General features: G+C 47.4%; 1 protein-coding gene across 1 annotated transcript; it reads right to left on the bottom strand.

Annotated features, from left to right (window-relative positions):
• Positions 1 to 3206: 3206 nt before the first annotated feature.
• Positions 3207 to 4061, bottom strand: LOC123135842 (calcium-binding protein KIC). The gene has a single exon (XM_044555073.1). It carries the CDS (start codon positions 3779 to 3781, stop codon positions 3404 to 3406), a length of 378 nt encoding a protein of 125 aa, XP_044411008.1. The 5' UTR covers positions 3782 to 4061; the 3' UTR covers positions 3207 to 3403.
• Positions 4062 to 12074: the final 8013 nt, after the last annotated feature.

Below are 12074 nucleotides of genomic sequence, written 5' to 3'. Positions count from 1 at the left end.
GTAGTCAAATTAGATTCAACTAAAGTGGAAGAAACTGACACCCGCCAACCACCTCTGTGCAAAACAAGTTGCATGTTAGTCAGTGGAACCGGTCTCATGTACATGAAATTGTAAGCTTGGTTCGAGCCACTTCATTTCACAATACCGACGAATCAAAATAAGACATTGGTGGTAAGCAATATGAACATCACCGCCCACAACTCCTTCGTGTTCTACTCATGCATATCATCTATGCATAGACCTGGCTCATGATGCCACTATTGGGGTACGTTGCATGGAAAACAAAAAAAATTCTATGCACACGCAAGATCTATCCATGGAGATGCATAGCTACGAGAGGGGGAGAGCATCTACATACCCTTGTAGATCGCTAAGTGGAAGCATTTATCAACGCGGTTGATGGAGTCGTACACCTTCAGGATCCGTTCCGATCAAGCACTGAAGGCACGGCACCTCCGCGTTCAACACACGTTCAGCTCGATGACGTCCTCGCCTTCTTGATCCAGCAAGAGGGGTGAACTAGTAGATGAGTTCTGAAAGCACGACGACGTGATGACAGTGGTGGTGAAGTTATTTCCGCAGGGCTTCACGAAGCATAACGGTTGTGGATGGAGGATGAAATAGAGGAGGAGGGGGCGCCGGCACACGGCTTGGGATTCGTGGTCTTTAGCACCCCTCCCCTCCTCTCATATATATAGGTGGAGGCAGGAGGGGAGGCAGCCTTAGGCGCACCCCAAGGGGGCGGCGGCCATGAGGTGGGCGCGCCAGCCCCCTTGTGGGCTGGTGTGCTCCCCTCTTCTTGTCCTGTTAAGCCCAATAACTCCCTCTGGCCTCTCGGAACCCCTTCCAGTGATCTGATAAATACCCGGTGCATTCTGAAACTCTTCCGGAGACCAAATACTATCATCCTCTATATCAATTTTTACCTTCGTACCATTCCAGAGCTCCTCGTCATGTCCGTGATCTCAGCTGGGACTGCGAACAACATTCGGTCACCACCATACACAACTCATATAGTACTATATCATCAACGAACGTTAAGTGTGCGGACCCTACGATTTCGAGAATGATGTAGACATGACCGAGACTCTTCTTCAATCAATAACCAATAGCGGGACCTGAATGCCCATATTGGTTCCTACATATTCTACGAAGATCTTTATTGGTCGAACCTTTATGACAACATACGTAGTTCCCTTTGTTCGTCTATATGTTACTTGCCCGAGATTCGATCGTCGGTATCTTCATACCTAGTTCAATCTTGTTACCGGCAAGTCTCTTTACTCGTTTCGTAATACATCATCTTATAACTAACTCCTTAGTCACTTTGCTTGCAAGTTTCTTGTGATGCTGTGGGCCCAGAGATACCTTTCCATCATAGGGAGTGACAAATCCAAATCTCGATTCACGCCAAATCAACAGACACCTTCGGAGATACCTGTAGAGCACCTTTATGATCATCCAGTTACGAAGTGACGTTTGATAGCACGCAAGGTAATCCTCCGGTATCCGTGAGTTGCATGATCTCATGGTCGAAGGAATATGTATTTGACATTAAGCAAACAATAGCAAAAATTGAACGATCATATGCTATGCTAACGGATGGGTCTTGTCCATCCCATCATTCCACTAATGATGTGATGCCGTTATCAAATGACAACTCATGTCTATGGTTAGGAAACCTTAACCATCTTTGATCAACGAGCTAGTCTAGTAGAGATTCACTAGGGACACAGTATTTGTTTATGTATCCACACATGTATTTAAGTTTCTAGTCAATACAATTCTAGCATGAATAATAAACCTTTATCATGATTAAGAAAATATAATAACAACCACTTTATTATTGCCTCTAGGGCATATTTCCAACACCCAGGCCAGCGAATATCTTGATCCCTTGAAGTACATGACCCAATTTATGTAGGTGGCGTGCTCCTTGGAGAGTTCGGCCACCGTCCGCTCCGTGACAAAATCAGCCACCACCTGGGATTTGACAGGCCGACGTGGCAGATATTAGATCTCAAATGGGAAGGAGCTATATGGCCCACTTAGCATTCCGGCCTATGGCATCCCGGTTATTGACAATGTCACCGTGCCGGGGGGGAGGGGGTGATTTGAGAAGCTACAGTAGGCACTCCTGGAAATAGTGTTGGAGTTTCCGAGATGCCATAAAAATTGCGTACGCAATCCCTCCTTTCCGGTTTATAGGGTTTATCTCAAAATTTTAGTTTTTCCATTTTATAAGGCTCAATTTGGTTGTTTCCCATCACATGTTCAGATTCCAAGGTGAATTAAATCATTGCATGCAAGTATTAAGAGAAAATTGACCAATGCATGTAATTTATGCATGCATGCATTGCAATTAATGCATTGGTAAACATACTTTTTGAGGAAAACAAGAACATTAATTGGGTGTTTTTGCAAACTACAAAAATTATTCCATCACTCACCATCTACCTTGGTTGTGAGATTTTTGAATTGAGCCTTATAAACCGGAAAGGAGGGAGTAATAGTGAGGGCAGCTCGTTTTATACAGGAATAACACCTCGGAAACATAGTAGACCGGCCTCTTCACTTTGTAGGTGCGGCCGTCCTGTTCCCGCTCCACGACCAGTACGACGCTGGCCACCTGATTGGTGGCCGAGATGTACAATAACATCGCTCCGTAACGGGCGGTGCTGCAAGGATCGTGTTGCTCGCCGAGTAAAAATAAGAGTCGGGGTGGCCAATTTTTACTCCTACAAAGTTTTGAAGGAATCGGTCAGATCTAGTTCAAAGAAGGAAAAGTGAAACTTTACTCTTCTACAGTTTTTGAAAGATCGGTTAGAGATGCTCTTACATCGTACAGACTAAGGCAATGGGACCAGTAAAAAAAAACCAAACGCTTAGAAGATTCAACAACCCCATAGAGAGAAGAACGTCATGATTCCCAGATCCCAGGGTATTATTTTTGTCAACTCCTGAACGACCTGGAAAACACATATATACATAGAAGCAGTCTTGCTCTGTTACATGAGCAGAGGCAGCATCTCGATCAAACTTCCCCCAAAAGCTCTTCGAAAAGTGAGATCACACACATGCTCCTGTATGATATCAGCCACTCTGTTCCGAACCAAGTTTGCATGCTTCTACCCCAGATTGGAATGTTCAGAAACGAAGATCGGAGGTGAGTGTGAGCACGATCGAGCCAGGATTGCTGGCCTGGGTGAACTAAAAAGTCCATGCACGAGCTAAATTAATCAATAAAGCAAAGCTCAAAGCCTCGGAGAGCATCACCATGTACGTACGAACACTCAAACAACGGCGGCTACACGGCGGCGATACAACAAACATACGTACAAGTCAGTATCGATGCAAGTAGTAGTACATAACAATCGAGATGGCTAGCTATGCCGGTGACCGCTCAGGCGGCCGGCGCGGGCGGCGGCGGCGGCGGGAGCAGCTCGTCGGCGATGGCCTCCTCGAGCCAGCCCTCGGCGTCGGCCATGATGCCGGGGCTGAGCCGCACCATGAGCACGCAGAACTCCTGCTCGCTGAGCGCGCCGTCGCCGTCGTGGTCGCCCTCGCCCACCATCACCTGCGCCTCCTCGGCCGTCATCCCCTCCACGCCCAGCACGGCCCCCGCGCTCCGCCGCAGGCTCTCGGCCGTGATGGCGCCCCGCGCCGGGTCGGCCAGCAGCCGGAACCCGGCCCGCAGCTCCGACAGCAGCCCCGCCGTGCCCAGCCGCCCCGCCATCACCGGCAGCAGGTCCTCGTACGCCTCAGCGCCGTCGTCCGCCATGCTCCGATGATCGAGCGACCGGCCGGGAGTGGGTCGATGAAGAACCGTCGTCGCTGTCGTTGTATCTGCGTCGACGGGGCGCAAGAAGCCGAGCGCTGGCTGGCCTCTTGTATAAAGCGGGAGGGAGGAGGAGGTGAGGACGGATCATCATGGATAGGACGGTACGATCGAGAGGATGATGACGGCGACCCCATGTCCATCCCGGGGGAGAAGCTTCCGGGAAGCTGCGCGGGTGGGGAGGAGATATCTGGACGGCCGGTCGGCACCCGTGGTAGTGGTTGTACACACGAGGGGACGAGTGAGCTCTGAGCAGGCCAGAGCACGGGATGATGGACGGGGCTGGGACGGCGGAGGGAGGATCTGACGTGACGCTGGCCCGGTCGTGCAGTGCTTGTCGTCGGAGGAAGCTTCCTGGGAGGAGCCGGCCGGCCGGGCGTATAAATGCAGGATGGACCCTTTCATTATGCCTTTCGATTATGAGCTCAGCCGGCTTGGCTCATATCGGAGATCTGGGGGTGGTTTATGGCAAATAGTACATTTGAAAAAAAAAGGGAAAAGGTGATACCTCACCGTCTTTGCACACCGCTATCATATACTCCCATGTACAAAAATATTTCTAGTTGGGGAACGTGTACTAGTTCGCCCAAGCTATAGAGGTAGTACAATAAAATAATACTCCGATATAACACTTATGCAACTTTTTTGCGATTGTGTACTTGCTGGACCAGCACCTCGCAGCCGCGGTCGTGAGTGTTGAACCCTTGAAACGATACGTGAACCTGGCACGAAATCTTGTGATGCCCTAACCTTGTCACCCCAAGGAACCAATGGGAGTCTACACCCGGGCTTCGTCTAATACATCCGAACAAAAGAATTTGAGGAGAATCGAAGCCTAGAAGGCCAACTCGAAAATGAAGCGCCGCCATTCGCCAGAGCGTTGCCCCTGCAATGACTAAAAAAACGTAACCTATCTACTAACCGAGGTAGAGGTAGCAAGATTCCCCTCCACCAGCCATCGGAGCGGCATGAAGAAGGGAGATGGGTCCATGCGCTATTTGGTAGAATCAAGGGAAGGATGATTTTTCTTTTTCCCTAGTTGACTTGCGAGAGGAAAATTAAAAAATACTCATGAAAATGATTGAGTTACAAGCAATATGTAGAACATAACTATAGATTTTTTCGAAACTGATGAACATTAACACAATCTTGTATGATGAGATATGATAACCCATGCCAAAATTTCATATTTCAGATCAAAATTATAAAAACCCTCCGTCCGGGTTTATTGAGCCCTTCGATAAAACCAAGGCGATGTATTAACTCTAACAACCTTTTTCCTTTTGAAAGTAACTCTAACAACCTTTGATTTCAGAGCATGCAAACAACCTTTTCCCTTTTTTCTGCAAGTTGTAACTGAGAGAGACTTGTGGCGATGACGATGTCACGCGCTTGTTTCTGGCGGCGGGTTTCCAGCGCGGCAGACCCATGGCAGCGATGACGGTGGCGGAAGGGTGGAGGGTGGCTAGCTGATACCACGATGTTAGGAACTAGTTATTCTCTGAATATTTCTCAAGCACGAGTACAGGTTGGGGATCCACCACAAGTCTCTCTCAGTTACAACTTGCAGAAAAAAAGGGAAGGAGTAGGAGGAGCCGGTGCCGTTGCCTTGTGCCTGATCCAAGCCCGGATGCCGTTCCTTCGCCCTCTCTCAGACTTATGTAGAGCTAACCCACCGTGGACCCATGAACCTCCGGTTCGCATGCTTGATTCGAGTTGGCCTAGCGATGACGCGGTCCTCACCCTAATTGGTCCACTTGGCTTCCTCCGGTGCTAACTTGGCAGTGGTCGTGGTTGTATTCTTGCTAGTCGCAGGTAGGCTGCTGACATCCCCTTCTCCTTGACTTACGGCTTGCCCCCAAGCTGGTAGTTGAGGAAATCGTTGCCGTAGGGACAGAGAATCTTCCCACGTCGCATACAGTATATCTGGATGGGACCAACTAACAAGGAGTTGTTCTCTACGCCCTAACGATGTCTCCTTCCATCTGTTGTTCAAAATTTCCACTGGTACTAGAGCGCCATCAGCTGGTATGGGTAATTCTGAAGAAGCAATCACACCGGGGGCCAACGCTTGCTTCATCTGAGATACGTGGAAAACATGGTGTATCTTTGAATCAGACGGAAGACTAACCTCGTATGCAACAGGGTTGATAGCTCGCTTGATCGGATACGGTCCAACGTACTTGAAAGCGAGCTTGTGATTAGCTCTTCTTGCCATAGATATCTGAACATACGGTTGCAATTTGATGTACACAGCATCGCCTGGTTGAAAGGAGCGATCAATCCTCTTCTTATCAGCTTGTACTTTCATAATGTGCCTGGTGCGGTGGAGATGTTGCTTCAGAATGAGCTGCACCACTTGGCGTTCCTCGAGCCATTCTTTCAGAGCTGGCAATGTGCAAGTAGATGCTGCTTCGATCCCCTAGTGTCGTGGTTCATGGCCATACAAGGCTTGAAACAGAGACATGTCCAGAGCAGAGTGGTAGCTGGAGTTGTACCAAAATTCTGCCAATGAAAGGAACTGGCTCCAATGGTGGGGGCAGGCATGGATGAAATAGCGCGGAAATATTTACAAGCACTGGTTGACGCGTTCCGACTGTCCATCTATTTGCGGGTGATAAGGGGTACTCATGTTGGTTCAGAACCAATCACACGGAACAATTCCTGCCAGAACTTGCTAGTAAACACTGGATCTCGGTCTGAGATGATGGCTTTGGGCAGACCATGCAGTTTGTAAATGTTGTCCAAATAAACTCGAGCAACTTTAGCAACAGTGACTAGATGATCCAATAGAAGGAAGTGTGCATACCGTGTGAATTTGTCAACAACCACTAGGATGCAGTTTGCCATGCCCGATTGAGGAAGGCCATCGATAAACTCCATTGTAACGACTTGCCAAGCCCCTTCAGGCAGTGGAATTGGTTCGAGTAAGCCATGATACTTGACCCGTTCAGGTTTATCTTGCTGACAGACGGCGCATGTTTGCACATAGTTATTGATGCATTCTTTCATCTTTGGCCAAGCAAATAGACGTAGGAGGCGGCAGTAGGTCACTGGGAATCCAAAATGCCCTCCAACCGTACTATCATGAAATGCTTTTAGCATGCGCTGCTACAGTGCGCTGGAGCCTCCTAGCCACAACCTGTTGTAGAAATACAGCAGCTCGCCTGACCAAGTGAAGCGACCTTTGGGGTCAGGACGTTGGCGCAGTTGTTCTCGTATCCTTTGAACCTGCTCATTGTTGACATAGCTTGCGCGGATATCTTCAATCCATGTTGGTTGACACACAGAAACTGTTGTTAGTTGCTCTATCAAATGTACACGACGAGATAGAGCATCTGCTGCACTGTTGGTGGCACCTTGCCTATAGAAAATCTTGTAACGCAGCCCCAATAGCTTGGTAAAGACCTTCTGTTGCCAAACAGTTGATAACCGTTGATCATCAAGGTGAACTAGGCTGCATTGGTCAGTTCTGATAAGGAACTCATCGGTGTGCAAATATGGACGCCACTGTTCAATGGCCATCAAGATAGCGAGGCATTCTTTTTCGTAGGTGGACAGGCCATGGTTCTTGGGACCCAGTGGTTTACTCATGTATGCAATCAGATGGCGCCCTTGTTGCAGAACTACGCCCACTCCATAATCGCATGCATCTGTGTCTATCACAAAGGTCTTGGAGAAATCAGGAAGTTGCAACACTGGAGCTGAGACTAGGCCGTGCTTGAGTAAGTCAAATGCTTTTTGTGTGTCATCGGTCCAGACAAACGGGTGCCGATCTTGAGTAGATTGAATAGTGGTCGGGCGATGATCCTGAAATGCTTGACAAACTTGGTAATACCCTGCTAATCCCAAGAAGTTGCGTACTTCCTTCACATTCAGAGGTTTCGGCCAGTTCTTGATTGTCTCAATCTTTCTAGGGTCGGTGGAGACACCGGATGCGTTAATCACATGGCCCAGATATGCTATTTGTTGTTGGCCAAATGCACACTTTGATTGCTTGACACGCCATTGATCCGCTCGCAGCAGCTGCAGAACCTGACGAACATGTTCAACGTGCTCCTTTAGAGTTTTGCTGAAAACTAGAATATCGTCGAAGAACACGAGTACAAAAATCCTGATTAGTGGATGTAAAGTAGTGGTCATGGCCCCATTAAAGGTAGCTGGGCCACCGGCCACTCCAAATGCCATCACTAGCCATTCCCAGTGCCCCAAGTGAGTAGTGAACTCTGTTTTGTACTCCTCACCCTCTGCCATTTGGATTTGATGATACCTGATACGTCTCCAACGTATCTATAATTTATGAAGCATTCATGCTATTTTATTTTCTGTTTTGAATGATTATGGGCTTTATTATACACTTTTATATTACTTTTGGGACTAACCTATTAACTGGAGGACCATCCCATATTGCTATTTTATTGCCTGTTTCAGTATTTCGAAGAAAAGGAATATCAAACGAAGTCCAAACGGAATGAAACCTTAGGCATCGTGATTTTTTGGAAGAATATCATCCTGGAGGCTTGGAGATCAAGTCAGAAGATCCTCGAGGAGCCCAGGAGATAGGGGGCGCCCCCCAGGGCGCGGCCCCCTGTCTCGTGGACCCCTCGAGCACCCCCCTGACCGACTTCTTTCGCCTATATAAGCCTACGTACCCTAAAACCATTGAATATCAAGATAGATCGGGAGTTCCACCGCCGCAAGCCTCTGTAGCCACCAAAAACCTCTCGGGAGCCCTTCCCGGCACTCTGCCGGAGGGGGGATCCTTCACCGGTGGCCATCTTCATCATCACGGCTCTATCCATGACGAGGAGGGAGTAGTTCACCCTCGAGGCTGAGGGTATGTACCAGTAGCTATGTGTTTGATCTCTCTCTCTCTCTCTCTCTCGTGTTCTCTCTCGTGTTCCCTCTAAGGCACGATCTTGATGTATCCCGAGCTTTCCTATTATAGTTGGATCTTATGATGTTTCTCCCCCTCTACTCTCTTGTGATGAATTGAGTTTCCCCTTTGAAGTTATCTTATCGGGTTGAGTCTTTTATGAGAACACTTGATGTATGTCTTGCCGTGCTTATCTGTGGTGACAATGGAATATCATGTGCCTCTTGATGTATGTTTTGGTCAGCAACTTGTGGGTTCCACCCATGAACCTATGCATAGGGGTTGGTACACATTCTTGACTCTCCGGTAGAAACTTTGGGGCACTCTTTGAAGTACTTTGTGTTGGTTGAATAGATGAATCTGAGATTGTGTGATGCATATCGTATAATCATGCCCACGGATACTTGAGGTGACAATGGAGTATCTAGGTGACATTAGGGTTTTGGTTGATTTGTGTCTTAAGGTGTTATTCTAGTACGAACTCTTGAATAGATCGATCCGAAAGAATAACTTTGAGGTGGTTTCGTACCCTACCATAATCTCTACGTTTGTTCTCCGCTATTAGTGGCTTTGGAGTGACTCTTTGTTGCATGTTGAGGGATTGTTATATGATCTATCTATGTTATTATTGTTGAGAGAACTTGCACTAGTGAAAGTATGAACCCTAGGCCTTGTTTCCTATCACTGCAATACCGTTTACGCTCACTTTTATCGCTCGCTACCTTGCTGTTTTTATAATTTCAGATTACAAAAACCTTTATCTACTATCTATTTTGCACTTGTATCACCATCTCTTCGCTGAACTAGTGCACCTATACAATTTACCATTGTATTGGGTGTGTTGGGGACACAAGAGACTCTTTGTTATTTGGTTGCAGGGTTGCTTGAGAGAGACCATCTTCATCCTATGCCTCCTACAAATTTATAAACCTTAGGTCATCCACTTGAGGGAAATTTGCTACTGTCCTACAAACCTGTGCACTTGCAGGCCCAACAACGTCTACAAGAAGAAGGTTGTGTAGTAGACATCAATGCCCCACATGCAAATCAAGCTTGGAAAACCATCTTGCCCCCACCAACTCATCGAACAGTTCATCGATTATCGCTACTGGGTATTTGTTCACTATAGTCATAGCACTGAGGTGATGGTAATCCACACACAATCGCCACGTGACATCCTTCTTCTTCACTAACAGAGCAGGTGAGGAGAAAGGGTTGTTGCTTTTTTGAATAACGCCAGCATCCAATAGCTCTTTAACCTGCCTCTCAATTTCTATTTTCATCTCAGGTTTGTGGCGATATGGTTGCAAGTTCACTGGTTGAGCACCTTCCATTAATGGTATTATGTGATCACACTCTCGGCGAGGAGGTAGGCCCCGGGGCTCTTCAAACATGTCTGTGTATTGTTCAAGTACCCTCATAATTTTAGTTGGTATTGCACTGTCGGCAACGGCTTGATCTGCTATAGTGTTCAGATGGACAACATAGGCTACAGACCCTTGTTTGCAAGAATTCAGAAGCTCTTGAGATGAAAATGCAGAGCACTTGTGGGAACCCTTTGCTATAGCTTGAAGCTCCACAACTCATGTACTGGTGGTTACTGACATATGTTGTGCCTCCCAGTCAATGTACATCGGGTTGTGTTTCTTGAGCTAGTCCATGCCCAAGATGGCGTCATACACTCCCAGTGAAATGATCTTGAAATTAGTGACAAATACCTGACCTTGACATGTCTACTGACACTGAGGAATGGCAGTGTTGCAGAGTAGCAAAGCACCGTCAGCTACCTTAACCTTCTAGGGCTTGGACAGTGGCAACGCCCCCTTCAGTCGAGTAGCTAGACGTTGATCCACAAATGAGGACGTGCTCCTGGAATCCACCAACAGAAGAACCTCTCATCCCCATAGTCAAGCATGTAACTGCATAACGCCGGGGCCTTCTGAGCCAGCTACTGCATGGATAGACAACACACACAAATTGTCATCGTCTGTCTCTACAGGTTCAACATGTTTATCACCACGACTCACTTCATCAAGGCCAATTAACTCGAGAAGTTCCTCAATGATGTCCATCTGAACTGTGGTGGGGCATGTGTGATCTTTGCCCCATCTTTCTCTGCATTTGAAGCACAATCCACGGGCTCTTCTGAAGTTATGGAGGGCTGTAATCTTACTGTTATCTGAAGGCGGCCTTGCTGCATTTGTTCCTCTTTGGTCTTCAGTTGTCACAACAGGTGCCGTGGGCCGTGGGAATGCGATGGCTGCTGTGGCTATACTGGTAGACACACTGCGCGAAATTGGCATTCAGTTGAACGTGGCTCGCATGGCGGCTTCTCCATCTGCAACTTCTTCTTGCAACAGTGCCAAGGAGCATGCTGTGTCCAAGTCTGGCGGCCTCTGAATGAGCAACACATCACGAATATCCGCACGCAGCCCCTCAATGAAATGTATGAGGAAGAAATATGGATGAGTCAGTTCAGAATATGAGATCATATGATTCATCAATCTTTCAAATCACTCAATAAATTCTGCTACAAAAATGTTCTGACGAATAGCATAAAACTGTCGGAGCAAAAGCTGATGCTTACCCCGACCAAATTGAGTGCACAACAAAGATGTAAACGACTCCCAATTGAGCCCGGCGATTTTGCGTTGCACTGATTGCAGCCAGATCGCGGCAGGACCGGAGAAGTTCAAGGTCGCCATAGGGACCCGGTAGGATTCATAGACTGTGAACATCTGGAAATACTGCTCGGCGAGTGTTTTCCATAACTATGGATTTTCACCAGCGAAAGTGGGAAACACCATGGGTGGAGGTTCTTGGCCCATGGCCGCGAGTACTTGTGACGACAAGGGGTGGGGTTGGAGGACAAAATCATGACCATACCCGTGACCGGGGAAGCCGCCGGTGACTCGAGGGTCACCGTCGAGGGTCCCCCGGGTTTATTCGGTGGAAGATCATATGTTTAGATCCTTTATGCATATTAATACCCCTCTGATTATGAACATGAATATGATTTGTGATTAGTTACGTTTGTTCCTAAGGACATGGGAGAAGTCTTGTTATAAGTAGTCATGTGAATTTGGTATTTGTTCGATATTTTGATGAGATGTATGTTGTCTTTCCTTTAGTGGTGTTATGTGAACGTCGACTACATGACACTTCACCATTATTTGGGCCAAGGGGAAGGCATTGGGAAATAATAAGTAGATGATGGGTTGCTAGAGTGACAGAAGCTTAAACCCTAGTTTATGCGTTGCTTCGTAAGGGGCTGATTTGGATCCATATGGTCCAAGCTATGGTTAGGTTTATCTTAATTCTTCTTTCGTAGTTGTGGATGCTTGCGAGAGGGGTTAATCA

This window comes from Triticum aestivum, chromosome 6B, assembly GCF_018294505.1.
Source record: "Triticum aestivum cultivar Chinese Spring chromosome 6B, IWGSC CS RefSeq v2.1, whole genome shotgun sequence".
In the NCBI taxonomy this organism is placed as follows: domain Eukaryota; kingdom Viridiplantae; phylum Streptophyta; class Magnoliopsida; order Poales; family Poaceae; genus Triticum; species Triticum aestivum.
The sequence above is the reverse complement of the archived record's forward strand: the minus strand, read 5'-3'. Positions and strand labels throughout refer to the sequence as shown.

Bases quoted from the DNA above. Each gene is read 5' to 3' on its own strand.
- LOC123135842 (XM_044555073.1), bottom strand. From the start codon at position 3,781: ATGGCGGACGACGGCGCTGAGGCGTACGAGGACCTGCTGCCGGTGATG.